This window comes from Esox lucius, chromosome 21, assembly GCF_011004845.1.
Source record: "Esox lucius isolate fEsoLuc1 chromosome 21, fEsoLuc1.pri, whole genome shotgun sequence".
Lineage (NCBI taxonomy): Eukaryota > Metazoa > Chordata > Actinopteri > Esociformes > Esocidae > Esox > Esox lucius.
Window position 1 is genome coordinate 14060085 of NC_047589.1, and position 17696 is coordinate 14077780.

The 17696-nt window shown below is 45.5% G+C and overlaps 1 protein-coding gene across 1 annotated transcript; it reads right to left on the bottom strand.

The window, feature by feature from the left end:
* Window positions 1–5715: 5715 nt before the first annotated feature.
* jcada (junctional cadherin 5 associated a) lies at window positions 5716–17689 on the bottom strand. The gene is made up of 5 exons (XM_010885599.4): window positions 17258–17689; window positions 14446–14641; window positions 13463–14283; window positions 9077–13104; window positions 5716–8409 (listed from the first exon to the last, which is right to left on the bottom strand). Exons 1-5 carry the CDS (start codon window positions 17653–17655, stop codon window positions 8375–8377), a joined length of 5478 nt encoding a protein of 1825 aa, XP_010883901.3. The 5' UTR covers window positions 17656–17689; the 3' UTR covers window positions 5716–8374.
* Between the last annotated feature and the right edge of the window lie 7 nt (window positions 17690–17696).

A 17696-nucleotide genomic window follows, 5' to 3' on the forward strand; every position in this document is an offset into this window, starting at 1 on the left:
CAATGATATAACTGTACCACTAAAGGTTCACAGCTGTACAAAATTGTAAAACATATTTAATAACTTCTATTCAATAAATGTCACCGTGTTTCTTGTAAAGATTTTATGAGAAGAAAACATGAACATTTCTGAAATGCACAATTATATTTATTACTATTCACTAAGATATATATAAATGCCCTTAGCTATGACACACCTGAATGAGCTGTGGTTTGTGTGCAATCGAAAGTGTTTCACATGATTTCAGCTTGTCTCTGGGAGGTGTCACAGTTGGTTTGTACAATTCAAAAAAGTACTGTACAGCATGAAGACGAAGGAACATCCAAAAGAAAATCTGGAATGAGGTTCTTCAAAAACACCAATCAATGTTGCATAAAACAACATTTCCAAGGCAATGAATATTCCCCAATATTGAGAAATGAAGAGCAAATAGGAAAATTAATGTTAATGTTAATGTGTCCAGCCATCCTCAAAAAACGGGCGGGAACAGCAGTAGTCAGGGAGGCCACCTATGGTAACTCTAAAGGAGTTACAGTCTTCCGTACAGCTCAGTGGTGAATACTGCAACGACAGTCTGGCCGTTTCACATAAGTGGCCTTTATGGAAGAGTGGCAAACATTGTTTCATGTGAGTTGATTCCTTTTCGCCACTGCACCCAGGCTTTTGTTACAGTGTGTACGGTGTCTCCCAGCTCAGCCCTTGATGACTAATTAAATCTACAACATTAAATTCAAATTTTGATTTAATGTTGTAACACAATAAAAGTCCAAGGAGAGGAATACTTTTGAGAGATAATGTAACTGTTCTTCATTAGGGGAATTTCTTCAAATACTCTTCGTAATTCGGTAAAATGACAGAATTGTTCAGGCTTCTGAACACGTTGCAATATATGCATGATTTTTGGCATTGTCCTGTCAACTGATATATTTTGCTGTATCCTGGTAACAACAACAACACAGAAACCTTCACAGTGGTGCCAGACAATTAGATCATCATTAATGGCTAGGTCCGACAGACTAAAGCCAGAGGCAGTATATAGATTACACATTTTCTTATGAAGTCACATATTGACTGATTGTGTCATCGCAACCAACAGTATCACTGTAATCTTCTCCATCAGGGGGAAGTGACTGTTACCTTGAACGTTATTAGATTAGATGAGAGGTTCTGCCTTGGGCTGGTGAGCAGGCATTGTCTTATTAGATCATAATGATGGCTTATGGTACAACCAACCCTTACTCTATCTCCTGTCCTGTAATGTAATAATCTAATTCCCAGAATGTCCCGCCCAAATGCGCAATAACACAAGGACAATCTATTGTTTTCTGTAACTTATTCCCAAATGTCACTTTTTTATGTCTCAGAACTTTTTGTAAATGAATGATTGGGATTGATAGTGGTACTGCAAAACACCTAATGATTCATCATCCGTACAGAAGGCTTGGTCACACCACAGGAATCGAGGTCCTTCCGCTACAAATTTGCTAGTAATGACACTTAAACCAAAACTTTGAAGCAGAACGAATGTGAATGGAAAACGAATGGAAAAGTTGAAGAATGTTTTTTTGGGAAAAGTTTCACAGAGCAAAGCGAATAGTAATGACAAACATTCTGAATTATTCAAGGGTTCTGAAGGAACTTGGGCTCTAAGCAACACAGTATTTTCACAGAACAATGTACTCCACAGAGAAAACTTAGGCAGCCTGACAGCTGAACGGACTGGGCTCAAGGGAGAGAGAGAGAATTAGACAACACAGAAGAAAACACAGTTAGATCACTAGGATGTGAGGAAACTAAACTGAGACACACATTTGTGCGTGTGTGCGCACATATTAATACAAAAGTGTATACGTGTAGGTGTGTATATGTATGGTTGATATGATAGGAGGAGAAAAAAAAGCAGTCTGGCTCTACACTGGGGATGTGAATGTTTCATCCAGTGTGCTTGCGGGCCTCTATCTGTGTGCCGAGGTGCCAGTTCTGGGTGGTCCCGACACCCACACTCATCTGTCCCTGTCAGCACTTTTCTGTTGTCATGGGGATTTGACCACCTCAGGCCCTCTCCATCTCTTATAATCTCTTATTTTTTCTTTCCCATCCATGTACTTCACTTTTCCTATTCTTCTTTTCCCATAGTCTGAAGTACCAGCAGTTCACACTGGAGTAATGTTTTCCTCTTTTACAGCTCAAACAAACAATTTGATTATTTTGATGGCTGGTGCTCAACTAGAAAGTATATGATGGAAGACTTAGTTGTCAGCAATCAATATATTATGTGGATTTTAAAAATACCAACAAATACAATAAAATGTCCTCTAGAATAATGGTTGTCAGTGATTGCTGGCATGGTTATGCCACTGTTTAGTAGACTGGTACCAGATTTATTTGTACATTACCAACTCCACAACATGGCAAAGACTATATAATTTGGCAAGACATCACACACTGACAGCTGACCAATTGACAGCTTTATCAATGTGGACTGATCCGTTTATCTTTCTACAAAATCAAAGGCAGTTTCACAAACATTATTTCTTAATTTCAGATTTACTAAATTTCCCGAAGTAAATTAAAAGAGATTGTCTCTTGGAATTGTGATATTTTGTGATTTCAGTAGATCAGAGAAACACAAGTGGCCTGACCAGTCGTAGAAAGGGTCACAAAAGGAGCCGAGTTCATTGCACAATTACATAGAAAACTTAAAGAACATTCTCTGTCTCTTTAATGGCGCTGGATACCTTCAAGCACAACCTTTGGTTTTACAGAATAGGGTGCCATTTAAGATGCAACAACACTGAATCAGTCAAGTTAAGATTATTTGCAGATCATATGTAATCGGTTGGCAAGGGGACCCAACAGTAATTGCACATTTTATGTAGGGTTTCATTGTTCTATCAGAAAGACAAATTAAATCATAATGAATTAATCTAAGTGAGATTCATATTTTTCCACTAATAAAATTTTGTAAGTCAGTGTTATCAAGGAATAAAATGAACAACATGGCCTGGATTGTATTGTCCGACAAGAAACAAGGCCAATGCATACTGTATGTGAATGTGACTTGCCGAATTGCAGAATGTTTAATCAGAGTGAGAAAAGTTGGTTAGATGATCGTTTGTAAAACCCAAACTGTGCGACAACATGAAAGAGCATCTGAAAGCATTACGTCTAGGCTGTAAGATGTCCTTATGTATATTATTTTTCTGACAGCCATTTTGCTGTTACCTAAAACACAACCACAGCCAGCCAGCCAGACACACACACAGTCATCCCAAACACAGTCATGGCAACAGTTGCCATTCATAATTTGATCTTGTCAGTCTTTTGACTATCTCCTCAGGAGTTATAGAGCAAGCAACAGGTCTGTTCGTTATTGATTTTCCATGTAGGCCACATGGAACTCTTGAATTGAGAAAATCTAGACCGATATTCCTTACAATTGCTCTTGGTAGAATATCAAAAATTACCCAACGTCAAAAATGACCTTCTAGGTCAATATTTTGGACGAGAGACGTTAACCTACCGGCTACCCTGACATTTCTGTCGTCCGCTGGTGACAAATTAATTGCGGATCAGCAGCTATTTACATTGATTGTTTCACTTTGAAGGTTGCTTTTGATAACTATGACTACGTATTACTCACCAAAAAACATCTAGGTAGCAAATGATAATAGTATAGCCTACTAAATTATATATATAGGCAGGTTTGTAATTACGTAACGAAGATCAACGTCGGACTCGGATTAGACAAATAAAGAGTTGAAACATGGAGTGCGTGAAAAGTTCGCATTTTTGGGATGTGAAATAATACATAATTGAAGTCAGCCTACTCATTTTGACTAGGCAAATCGCCACAGCTATATGGATTAGTTAAGTGTTTATGTTGTCAATTTCACAACCTTTCACTGATGGTTTTACAAATTTGCAGACATTAGGTTATTCTAATAGATTCAATTACACTTTCACAAATCACAAACTGTATGTTAAAAAAGTGCTTGACTGGCCGGAACAGTCTGGAACGCAATACTTCTTTTCTTTTAGGCAAACAACGTCCCGGTTCCTTTTTTAGGCAGAAAACCAAAGGCTTATTGGAACAAGCCTTACTAACCTAACCCATACATTTTGATGAACATGGTCTAATGTGCAATTTGGCAGTTCCCGCACTTATTTTATCCCAAGTCATGCGTTGGGTGAAACTATAAGGGATATCCAAACATGACATGTTAAATTAAATCACTTTGAACTTCAAAACTGCAGTTGAGGCATGTCTAAAATTGTCATTAGTTTATGGTGCAAAAACAAAAGAAAATTGAGAAAATGATGAACGCATGTCAAAACCCCTTAAAACCACTCCCAGTATTTCCCAGATTGCGCAATGGATTTTGTTTGGAATTGTTTATTTCAACACCTGATTTCTGTAGAGGTTGTGAGTTTGCTACCCAAAAAAGCCAGCAGCACCTACATACACTGGCAATTTATGTAATGTGACCGACCACAACAGAAGCACTGTGTAGCTACAAGCAGGGAAGGAGAAGAGGTGTGCTCTTGAAACTGGGAGACAGAGGTGTCACCCTCCATAATCAGCTTTACCTATTGTAAAAACGGTTGGCAATAACACAGATGTAACATTGTAGGACAGCCTTTTTAATACCTGTTGATCCCCTGACACAAACTTAGGGGCCAAACTGTTACTGTTTACTGTATCTAGTCTGAGGGGATTATACACAGGAATCACAGGCCAGTCGACCAGAGTCCATGAAATCCCACCCAAGAGGATTTACTATGGACAGAGGTAGAGTGCAGCTCTGCTGAAGCAGATAGGGCCCACACTAGGGATGGATACAATAACAATCAACAGTGTGCTGCTATCGGCTTTCCATTAAGACTCCACATTGGTTTCATTTTGTCTGACTACACACGCCAGTCATCCTGATTCCCTGTAACATTACAACTGTCCACTGAATCCCATGCCTTACAAAGTGATGCTACATAGTAATAAGGTATGACACGGTATGTCAACAGCAATGTAAGGTTAACAACAGTTCATTACTTGTTTACCATTTGAAGACGGGACAATTGGTTCATGGTTCAATGAATCAACCCCGCAGAGGGGAAGAGAATGCCTCATCAAGAGGGAACAACAAACGTTGTTGTTATATTGAGACGTGCAAGCGCAGTGCAGGAGCTGTCGTTATGCTAATGAGGAGAGCTTTGATCATTGATGCTTCCAAAATGAAACCCTATGTTCTATATTGTAGGTGTGATACCATTATAGGTCTGTGAGAACAAGTATTGAACTATGAAGGGAATAGGGTGTTGTTTGGTATGATTTATACACACAGGGACATTCATGCAGAAAGTCTTTCACCGGCATAATGCTGTGATCTACTACTGGGTTCTGCAGTAATACAAGTCTAATCCTGTTTGAATAAACCTGTTGTTCTTCATATAGCTAAAGCCCAATACCATGCAGAGCTACCAGACCTGTTAGTCCAGCACCATGGACAGATTCAGTCACATATGGCCTGCAAAGATTCATGGGAGATGTAGTTAGACCAGTGTAGTTTAGAAGTTAAAACAAATTGCTATTTTATTATTAATTTATCATGAATACATCTGTTTGACTAACACACTGTCTCTTTGTATTGTAACCAAATAGACTTTATGATCACACACTTCTCCAAAGTGATAATATATTTAAAAAAGAGGCATAGCTTACATGCAAAGAGTTTATTTATGAATAATCTTCAACGTTATACAACAAGACCACACTCTCTGGCTTTATGTATACTCTTTTTTTATGATCATACCATGAACACAGACAAACGTGTCTTCAAAATCAGAGTTCCCTTTTTACAAAACTCAAAAAATACCTTGCTTTCGATTTAAATACTTTGCGTACATTTTTTAAATAAAATATGCATATGAAATATAACAGCTAGTCATTAGGTGCTCTGCAGTACCAAATGCAATACGCTAATATTGTTCTTTCCATAACCCCTTCTTAAACATAACACTCACAACAAACAATGGATGCCAGTATGCGTGTACAAAATAAGTCTTACAGACTTTGTATGAAAGTAGAAAATATCACAGAAAGATGTGCAACACTATGTTACAAATACCTTGCAGTACAAAATGTCAATGAGAATGACCATATAATAGCCAGTCTGGAACCTGGTCTAGAGAAATAAGGAATAGGGAGAGTGTTGGTTGTGTCATTGAACCATTAGGTGCAGAATCATTCCTGGAATTAGAATCATTTGAATTCTGTGGTGTCAGCACTATCCTGTGCTTGATATCAGGACTGTAGCATTACAAATCCAAGCTCCAACTGACTGGAACCAGATCTGACAACATCCACACCATGTTAGCTCAATCAAGGGATAAACATTATAGCAGTATGTTTGAAGCGTGCAAGAATTATTAATGTTGAAGTACTGTAGATGTATTACAGACTGCTTTTGTTAAGAACTAAGGATCTTTCAACCAATATTTGACGGTACACAAAGCCTTGCATACACAGTCTTAGGTGATATGACAGTTACTTCAAAAACAACATTAAAATGCATAACAATTAAAAGTAAACAAAAAGGGTCTTTTGCTTTACCAGCTTACTAGGCTATTGGTATGTAGAAACGTTTACAATTAGCAGGTTAATGAATTAACATTTTATATAAGAATAGTTGTTTCAATTATATATATAATTTTGATCTCATAACATATTTCAGTATTATTGCCAAAATAACACAACATTGTCTTATCCTTAAACAATTTACAATGAAATACAGCATTTCCAGTTGAATGAAGAAATATTACAGTACCCATACTGTACATGTTAGATACAAATTAAATTGTGTACATCCCAAAACTCACCCTAACCCTCTCCCGTCTATTGTCCACTAACCAGGGCCATTAGGGCTAGTCTGACATTTGGGACGCAAGCCTGTTTTCTCAGAGATAACCTGTGTAGAAGGCACACTGCCCATCAGTAGGTCTATTGAGAATTTAGAGAAAAAAGCAATTTTGAGAAAATTATATATTCACATTTGCTATTTCAAACCGGTTCTTACTGTACGTGAGCAAATTAAAATAGCATGGCGTATAAACCTCTTCAACATTAGAAAATATACTTAAAATATACTTTTTTTTTTCTCTACAGTATAAATACAATTTGTGAAATGAAATGCTGCTGCGATTGCTGATGCTGAAGGAACATACTGTAGCTCGTCACACGGCACCCTGACACAGTGTTGCCACACTATGGCACAGTCATGCTGAGGAGAAGGCACTGAAAACACCACGGTCCTCTCATTCAACCCTGAGGAACACCACTAAAGGTGAACCACCAGCAACTCACCCACAGGTAACTCAGGACCAGAGGCGTTATTTGACAGTGCAACCCCTTGTGCTCTCAGTACCGAGTGGTACAGATTTAACGCAGGGATGTAAATGGGATTCCATTTCAAACAGACCCCCTAAACCGTAGTGCATAGGGTCAAGGGAGCGTTTGGATTTGAGCCGAACAGCACACAGCCTGTCTTATAGGCTGCTTTCTCAAAGCAGCCCCAAGAGAAGCACAGTGCAACAATAGTATTGCTCTGAGTGACACTACAGCTGAACAACACAGTGTTATAGATCAAAGTAGCCTGGTCCCAGATCTGGTTGGGCTGTAATGCCAACTGGCACGCCAGTCACTATAGGACAGCAAAAAAAAAATACGAGAAAAGGCTTTTCAATCAGATCCAGCCTCACATAGAAGTACATTCTCAGGCTCCGTATCCTAGCCACATACTCTAGAACAGACAGCAGGAGAGATATATCGATTGGTAATAACATCTCAAGAGCATAGCTTTCAAAATCAGATTCTTCATTGACATAGACTTTTGACACGGGTAAGAAAAATAAACAGTTCTCCAGCGTCCTCACAAAAGTCGTTTCGAATAAATTGTTAAACTTGTTTTGTGTTCATTTACATTTGGTGTAGGAAAGCTACATTGACTGTAACGCGAGACGGTTTTGTTACTGTGATTTTGTCTCAAAGTGTCTGTGTTTGGAAAAGCAGAAAAGCTTCTTTACATTCATATTCCAACAGGAGGTCTCCAGAAGAAACCACAGTGCTGTTGTCATGGGAGACAGTGGACGAAAGACATGCAATTAAAAACAACAAGGCTGTTTCTCTGATGGCATTTTATGTCCTGTATAGTGCACTACATTGACCCGACAGCTAAGAGCCAGAAATGCACTATATAGGAAATAGGTCGCTATTTGGGATAGACACAAAGTCAAACTGGAGAAATAACAGGCTGATAAGTGGATGGAAGAGACCAAGGTCGATTTCGTCCAGATGTGGAAGGTATTGAGAGGTCAGAGGTTATACTCTTTCCACTCGACTAGGATCATAGGATTCTGAGAAAAAGAAGAGACGGTAATTACAATCCAGTCATGACAACACTCATCATAACAGCATATTCTATTAGCTTGAGGTTCATTCACGCACAGCAATGAGAACACAAGGAAATCCTAGCCTTAGTGCCAGTCTGTTGGTGCTATCATGCTCCCACTTTGTCAGTAAGTGTCATGCCAAACTGGCAGGAGAACAAACTGATCTGGAACAAGGGAAATCCCTCTTATCTCTAAAACAATGTGTTTCAGTAAGTCCCATTGGCCTCTGTAGACTCCTAGCTCTCAAAATGGCTTGGCCTGTTCTTCATTCTCTTCTTCCATTCCGGCTTAACCAAAACCATAAACAGCTCTATCATACTGCTGGGATAACTGCTAGTTTCTGGAGTGGTTTTATGGCTCGATTCTCCCACTGAGCTGCTCTAAAAATACCCCATTGTCCACTTAGGTCTAACTGCCGAAAAACCAACAAGAGCAACAGCTACATCTCCACTTGTTATCTGAGAATGTTCTAAAAGGTTTTCCAGCAGGATGATTTTTTTAGAACGTTAATTCTCTCTTATCCTATAAGTTATGCTAGGATGATAGCTCCCTCTTCTGGTAGACTTGGTAAAAGGAAGCTTCTTATAACATGAGGTCAGTTCAAAATACACAACTATCTTGTTGGTCCTACCTGAGAGCAGCTCTTCCTCTAAGGTGCTAGAGGAGTCATGGGAAGACACTTTGAAGCCCGGAGGAAGGCTGATCTCTCGTTTGGCCACAGTGCCGGTCCGGGGCATTGGGATGGGCTTGGGAAGGAGAGGAGGTTTCAGTCTAGACACCGCCAGTTGCTGTTCTCCATCTGGCTTTTTACTCCTCTCCCATTTTCTTTTCACCTCAGTCTCTTCCTCATCTGCAGACTTCCTTTCCTTTTTCTCTGCTTTTTTCTGGACTGTCTCTTTCTCCTCACCGAACTCCGTCCTCCCGTCTTCTCTCCCACCTGCCCTGTGTATCTCTTCCCCCACTAACTTGGACTTCATCCTTAACTCGCGCGTGTTCTCCTCGCTCTTCTCCTCTCCCTGGCACGTCCTTTCATCAGCCTCCTGCTCTGTCTCGGCCTCCAAACTCCTGAAACTGATGCAGGAGACTGAAAACACCTCCGCCATGTGGACTGTGCTCTCTGTGCGGCCGGGTGACGAAGAGGAGGAAAAGATCCTGGGGGAGGCACCGCCACTGCTGCGCCCCTTCCTCTCCGCTCCTCCATCCACACTCAGCACGCTCAGGGCCAGCTCTTCATCAGGGGTCGGAGGCAGAGAAAGGGGCAGTCGGCTAGGGGGGAACTCAGGTAGATCCAGGACCATGGAGGTTTGGCTCTGGTTCTCTCCTCCATCATGTCTGTTGCCACATTCGGATTGGCTGTCATCCTCCCTGTTCCCTCCTCCGGTCGCCTCCCATTCCTCTGTTGTCTCCCCTCCCAAGGTAACTACGGATACCTCTATCTCCGTCACTTGCTCGTACTGTCTTCTCACATGCCGTGTCTCTCTGTGTTTGTTGGGGCTGTGGGCCGGTGTTTCTCCGTCGGTGCTGTGGGCCGGTGTTTCTCCGTCGGCGCTGTGGGCCGGTGTTTCTCCGTCGGCGCTGAGGGCCGGTGTTTCTCCGTCGGGGCTGTGGGCCGGTGTTTCTCCATCGGGGCTGTGGGCCGGTGCTTCTACTGGAGTTCTCCCCTCATTGTCAGTGTTTTCTCTGTGTTTGTGCATCTCCTCTTTCAGTTTAACCACGCCCAGTGCCTCCTCTGCCTCTGCTCCTTCTTGAATTAGTTCCTGGATCTCTTCCCCAATGTCTGCAGTGTCTTTGTTCTGCTCTTCCCTTACCACGTCCTCCTCCCTCTTCATCTCCTCCTCTCTCTCCATCTTCTCCTCAATCTGAACCTGCTTTGTCTCCTGGAATCGGTCCTGCAGTGAATCCGGGGCAACATAAATCCCCAGTATCCTGGCTGCCCTCTGCTCCACTGTCTCGTTCTCAGGGATCCCCTTGGCCAACTTCACCTCATATAGGTTGCTCAGGTCCTCTGCAGGAACAGCGCCGGCCTTTTCCTTGATCAGCAGGTTCTCCAGGTGTCTGTCTGCTAACGTGGCCCCGCCACGCCAACAAAGAGGATCGGAACTGATGCTGTATCTGTGGTGGTCATCCTCGAAAGCGAACGCCCCCTCCCTGGTCAATCTGCCGGCGTGTGGCGAACCCCATGGACGTTCACCTTTTGGTGACCTGCTGTTCTCACTTCTCGCCCTGCGGATATTCAGATTGGGCTCAGGGCCCCTAAATCTAGGTGGCACGATGGGCATTTTGTCGGTCTTTACCTTCTCCTCCTCAACTACTTTAGCGGAGCTGAGCGCTTCCTTATTGCCTTCACTGTTGTGCACATCCTCCAACTGGCTGTCCCTGGGTAGAGATGGCCTCCCTCCACTCTCCAAGGGTAACGGAACATCCGGACACAGGTCCATGTCGTCTAATGGTGGGAGCACTGAGAATGGGGCGCCACAAGACTTGCCCTCAGGGCCCTCGGTGTAGACAGTGAGCCCCACGTCCCTAAGCAGGGACTCCTTGGCAACAGGAATGTCCTGCTCCAGTCTGTATGTCAGCCTGGGGTCATGGGTCAGCCTGGGATCATGGGTTAGCCTGGGACCACCGTGTGCATTGTGTGGGTTGTAGTCTCTGAAGCCAGTGGGCTCTGTCGGGGTGGCGGTGGGCACTACGTCGTCTCTTAGTGGTCTGGGGATGCTAGGCCTGCTCTGGGGCTGGGGCCTGGAGAAGGCGCTCCTCAGCTCCCTGCAGTCTGTGTCAATGCTAGAGCCAGGGCCCCAGCTGTCTAGCATGGTCCTAACGCCAGGGATGGAGCGGTTGCTGAGTTTGTAAGGATCGAGGTGCTGCTCCGGAAGACTGTGTGTCTCTCTCTCCAGATCTGGAGGTGTGGGGTCCATGTGTTGTTGTTGATGCTGCTGTTGTTGTAGTTGTGGTGTGTCTTCTCCACTCAGCTCCATGATGTTCCTGTAGACCTCGTCCAGGTCATCTATACACTGGGCAACGCTGGGTCTCTCAGGCGGGACCTTCTGTTTCTTCTGGACTTGGTCTACATCCACTCCTGCGGCTTTGTTAAAACACTCCAGCTCCTCAATTGCGTCCCACGGCCGTCGGCTGACCGGCTTCAGTAGGAACTGGCCGAACACTGCCTGGCCCTGGCTGTTAGGCTTGGCATCGTTTGGGGTTTTGGCCGGGTTGGAGGCGGTGGTAGCACCAACTACTGTCTTCCTGGATGCGGAGGTATGGTGGTCTCTCTCCTCCCCAGGATTGGCTGGGAGCGATGGGGGCTGGGCTGGGCTGATGCTGAGGCGGGAAAAGGCGCTGTTGCTGGATGGGTGGAGGTTCTTCTGGCCCTTCATGGGGTAACCCACGCCGTAGGAGCTGGAACTGCACTCGGTTCCAAAACCACCGTCAGCGGTGGTGTCAGAGGCCAGATGACCAGGCTCCTGTCCCACCTGCCCTTGCTGGCTCTGAGGCTGATCTGTTCCCCTCGTCCCCTCAGTTGCATTCACAGTCACAGGGGAGCTGGTCTGGGTCTCCTGGTTCCTGTACTGGTTCCCTGGCCAGGAGCCAGCGTAGCACAGCTCCTTGTCAGCATTGGCCTGGAGTGACCAAACGTCGACCATCTCTTTCCTCAGGGGACCCTTCCTGGTGCTTCTCATGGAGGTGAAGCTGCTGGTGTGGGAGGGGGGTTTGAGGCCCATGTCTGATAAAGACTTGCTACGGAGGCTTCGGCTGTTCTCGGATTGGGATTTGGCCACAGTGTTCCGGTTGTCGTCTGTGGTGATGACACTCACGACTGGCAGACTGCCGGGCATCTTGTCGTTATTGTTCTGGTCGGCTGAAAGATAATTCTTATTGGGTTGTTGTTGCATATGGATGGGGACGGACACCAGGCAGAAGATGGTTTCACTGTGAGACTTCCTCTTGCCGTTTCTACTGTGGTTGTCCAGACCTGTGTCTCCGGGAGCTATCTTTTTCACCTGCGTAACGGTTGTTTCCGAAAAGCCCCGGTCTGAGCTGGATGGGGCCTGAGCAGGGTGAGGGGGCTGGAAGGCAGAGGGAGACCCGTGGTTGTTTTTGGGATCATACCTGTTGCAGTTTTGGTCAGTCGCTGTTGGGAAGTTATCCAGGTTCTCAGTCTCTTTGTGCAAATCGCTCTGCTGCTGCCACCTGTTGTTCTCATTGTTGCTGGAAGACCTTGGCGGCGTTGGACTGACCGCGCCTGGAGTGCCGGCAAGCACCGGAGGCACCCCCATGGAGGTGGGGGAGAGAAAGGCACGGTCATCAGACGAGTGGTCTGACACGGTGACACTGGGAAGCTCTGGGGGTGTGGAGTTACGGATGTGACGGATCTTGTCGCTGTCTGTCTGGGGGTTACCTCCATAGCCCACAGACGAGTCTTCTCCCCCAGGGAGGTGTCGGACGCGTGGGTCATCAAAAGGGATGTACTGGACTCCAGGGCCGAGGCCTTGCTGGTGTTGCTGCTTGCAATAGCCAGGGTATAGCTGCTTCCTGTGGGGAACGCTCCTCTCTCGGTGGGAGTCTCTTTGGGGGTCTGGCCAGGACCCCCCAACTGTGTGTCTGCTGCCAAACCAGGGATCTGGGGTCCCACGCATCTGTTGTTGATACGCCTGGTGGTACCTGATAATGAAAAAATATATAATTGATCTCAATTCTCAAAAACACTGCTCAGAGCAGGAGCTTATCTCCTGTTTCGGTAGTGTCAGTCTGGTTGATGTACATCCACTGGACTGAAGGCTAGTCAATCCCAGGGACTTACATTCAATCTCCTTAATGCTGAGTGACAAGCAGAAATGCATTACCTCCCATTTTTACACTCCCTTTGTATGACTCCCATTGTGCATTTCATTTACATGTGTCCTTTAGCAGAGCCGATACTTCTTTACACTGCTATTCATCACGGAACATAACACCAACAGGCTTTAAAAGTAAACAACCAATACGATGTCATGACTAAATGAGTTACAACATATGTTACCTGTAGTTGACAGGGACCTCCCCATAAGCCCTGTGGCCTCCCAGGCCCCCTCTCATTGGTGGAGGCGCTCTCTTGGGAGGATACGACGGCGGAGGGATGTAACCTGGAGGCTCTGTGCCAGACCCTCCGTCCTGTATATAGTAGTCCAGCCTGGGGTCCCCCGTCCCAAAGTGTGGGAGCGGGGTTCTATCCCTGGCCTGTGGCTGAGGAGTCGATGCTCCCGCTGGCTCACCCGACAGCATCTCGGAGCTCCCGCGGGTCTGCTGGTGCACCTCGTAGGACGGAGGCCTCGGTGGCCTGGCGAAGCGACGCTTCTGAGACGCCTGGCTGACCTGGCTGGCCATGCTAGCCTGGCTGGACGGCCTGCTGTGGTTCTCCGGCCACCTGTCCCCTGCCTCGGCCTGGTTGAGGTTATATCTGCCGTAAGGGTTGTGGTGGGGCCCCGGGTTGCCGTTGACTCTCCTGTGCACGTCCTGCCCTGACCCAGACGCGTCCACGTACTGCAGACTGTCGGGCTGCAACATCCGAGGAAGAGACTGGGACTTCCCTTTGTTCCTGGGCCCCACCACGACCACAGCGCCGTCCGGTGTCCGGAGGGCTCGCTGGTGCTGCTGCTCCGGCGCCCACCTTTCGCCCTCGCTCTCCGAGAGCTGGCGGGCGAAGCTGACCACGGCCGGCCGCCACTCGTCCGGTCCGAGGCTCTGACACTTCCTCTCCACGGCGGCCATTCTCCAGTGCTGCAGCGCTGCCTCTCTCTGCCTGGAGCGGGCCTGGGCCGCCCAACGCTGCCTCTCATGCTGCTGGAGGTCCTCTGGAGGGACCTACACAGACAGACGACCATGGTGAAAGTCAGTGTGTGGCCCTGTGGCGCACAGTTCTCACATGCAGTTGAGACAACGATTTTTAAAGCCCTCCTGGACGGTTTTACCTACCTTTATACCCTTTATACCATGTGTTGTTTTAATTGTTAAGTGTTAAATCACCTCCTGTCTCTGTGGCTGCTGATGGGCTCCCTCGGTCCTCCTGTACCCTCCTTCTCCTCCTCTCCCTTCTCCTCTGGGCTCTCTGAAATCAGCATAATCCAGGAGAACGCTAAAGTCCTGGCCCCTCCGTCTCCAGTAGGACACATCTCTGGGGCCCCTGGGCTGAGAATGTATTCCTCTGGGGCCCTCACAGAACCTACAACATACAATATGTTATTAGAACCTGAAACCTCTGGGCAGCGAATACACCTTTATGGGCCCCTTGTAGAAACCAAAACAGTCTTAGGATCTAGAAACTGTGCTGAGAATAAACTCCTCCGGACCGCACACAGAACCTGGCGTACAAGGAGATATACAGTACATGCCACAGAAGGAAGGGACGGATGAAAAACACCACAGCCTGAACTGGAGACAAAATGCCATTAATGCCCTCTTCCTCTAGGGGGAGTAAGAACACTGCACAGGTTATTAGGAGACAGTGGAGCACTCAGCCTCTGAATATGATATTGTAGGGCTTGCTTGAGCTATTTCTGGATATCCCTACTGAACATGTTAACAAACATGCACATATACACGTGCACCCTAAGCAAAAGAGTAGGCTGATTCCCCATGCATGAACTCATCATCTGTTTTCCAGTTCTGTCAGTGGAGTGAGCATTAGGTAAGTTTGACGGCACCCCATATTCAATATAACACGGGTTACATCCATCTTTGTCATGGATTTCACAATGGTGGAAAGTCTCACCACCCAAAGCTTACACCAATATAATCCTTTTAGAACCTTCGCTGGGAGTGTGCAAGCACATACTATATGATAAGGGTGGATTGTCAGGATGCATGCTCTAGTTTTTCAATGGATATTATCGGCACCTCCTAGTGGAAATATTAGGAATGTTCCATATTTTCATTCTAAAAGAAAGCTAGAAACACCCCAGCAACAGCCATCGTAAAAAGTGTCACATATACAATTTAAATTCTTCCCTCCATAATGCACCATTTGCACTTGAGGCAAGGGTAGGCGATGCAGACTGAATTATATAATCATATTAAAGCACAGTAACGATTGTGTCATATTCAAGGTCAAATCACTCTTCTTCCACATTATCGAAAACACTTCGGCACATTACTAAAACTAAACATTTATTTAAATGCAGTACCTAACGGAGTGGCACTGGGCACTGATATCCTAGAATGAATATACAAATAATTCAAGGTTAGCTCTCAATGACCGTGTCCTGTATCTATAGAGCTACAGTTTACTTTAGCAAGGCTACTCAAGCTGACAAGAAGAATGGATTGTGAAACATTGTCCTTGTCAGAACCGTAATACCCTGGGCATTCCCAGGAAAGGTTTCCATTGCATAACCGTAGAAGTGAACTAAAAATAGCATCCGGCATCTCTTCTCCGTATCCATATTTAAATGCTGTTTACATTATTAATGCCGCATGCGTTATATAAAGCAGGTTCTACGGTGTGTGTAGTGACCGAGAGGGGCCGTCGATACGGCAGGCAGAGGTGGTAAAGGAGAATTGTATTTTATTTTTCTTGATCTAAAATGGTTCCCAACCCTGAAGGAAATTCTGGGCCCAGTGAAATTGTAATCTATGGTTCTGTTTTCTTCAAAGTGCTATTGCAAACTTCAGCAAACTTTTCTTCTTTTACATTTTGGATACGCTAGATTGGTCACTTTGAACATGTCAACACCTCTTAATCTACAAACTACATCAAAATTAAAAACGCTCATGTTGAATGTAAACATTTCAGAAGAAATCGCCAGACTTTTGATTTTGAAATTGCGTCATGATTATCAGCCAAAGAGATGATTCCAAAAAGATTTCTTTGGCCATCTTTCTAACTCTGCTCAAATCCCTAAAAGATATTGAGTAGCATATTATCTTTACAACAGTAGAAAAAAAAAGACTGGAGAACAAAATTAAATTCCATTAACTCCTCAAGCTAAAGGCTAAGAGAATTAATATTTGTTTGAAGCCTGTCATCGCCAGGTAACAATAGCTAAAATGAATGGTCATCACTATGTAGCACCTTTGTGAAAACGTTCTTCTTAAAATCTGATTTTAACCAACTACACTGCTGACCTAATAAATGAAATTCTCCTTTAAAAGGATGAAGCTCCCTGTCTGCCTGGATGTGTCACACATAGCACACAATTCCCTATGTAGTTAAACGTAGTTTAACCAAAGCCTACTCTCCTGCTTCCCTACAGGCCCTGGTCAAAATGTGTGCCCTATAAATGGGATGAAGGGACACAAGACTGAATCACGTCCATAAAACTAGGCATGCTCAAATGGTTTGTGGTGCCGGGGCCTGATCTGTAGTAGCAGAAGCAGCTCAAGTCTGTTTACAACACAACTGTCCCATGTGGTAGATTAAGACTCCAGAACACATCACCCCAACTCCCCATTTACGGTTTTATAGGGGGTGGGGGGAGCATTACTCAAACTATCAATCAAATGGTTTTCTACTGGATAGAAACAGACCAAGAGAGCGAGGGAGGGACAGAGGAAAAGACAAAAACAGAGTGAGGGAAAAGGAGGGACAGCAAAGTATGACAGAGGGAGAATCTGCGGTGCAACATCACAATGCAGAAGTCCTTGACTGACTGCTTCCACCTTTGGATTAATGTCTCCGTACCAAACGAGCTCAGTGCAGCAGAGCAGCTGTAAGAATGAAAGCGACAACAACGTGCTAGCAGCCAAGGTCAGATGGCGCGGAACAACACCAACATTCCAATAGACATAGGAGGGGGACACCCTGACACACACCCACACACACGCACACGCACGGACTCACCCGCTGTCTGTCGTCAGATTGCCGCCCAAGGAGTGTGCGTCACCTTGGTTACTGCTGTCGGCTTCCCTCCGCTCTGGTTGGCTGGTCCTGTCTCTCCATTCGTTGTCAGTGTTATTGGAGTAGCCTTTGGCCGGAGCTGTCGGCTGCCTGCCGGCGCTGTTGCCGTTTCCGTAGGCGTAGACCCCCGGCCCAGGGTCGGTCTCATACCCGTTCGCCGCTCCGTGACCACCGCCCGACCGGTTCTCTAAGATCTCCTGGCGGCAAGAGGCTGGGTCGACGTGAACCTTGTTGTCGTAAGAGGCTGGGGGCGTGGGAGGGGCACAAGGGGGGGTGGTGGCGGAGGTGTTTTGGGGCAGTTTGTATCCATGCGAGATGAGCAGGTCTTCCACGCTGTACATGGTCGCATTTGTTTTGCTGGTGTTGTTTTCGGGTTGGGGGA

Excerpts from the sequence above, each read along its gene's own strand:
- jcada (XM_010885599.4), bottom strand. The coding sequence starts at position 17,655 with ATGTACAGCGTGGAAGACCTGCTCATCTCGCATGGATACAAACTGCCC. Across the intron at positions 14,642-17,257 it reads AATCTGACGACAGACAGCGG|GTTCTGTGAGGGCCCCAGAG; the intron begins GTGAGTCCGTGC and ends TGTATGTTGTAG. Across the intron at positions 14,284-14,445 it reads AGCAGCCACAGAGACAGGAG|GTCCCTCCAGAGGACCTCCA; the intron begins GTGATTTAACAC and ends CTGTCTGTGTAG.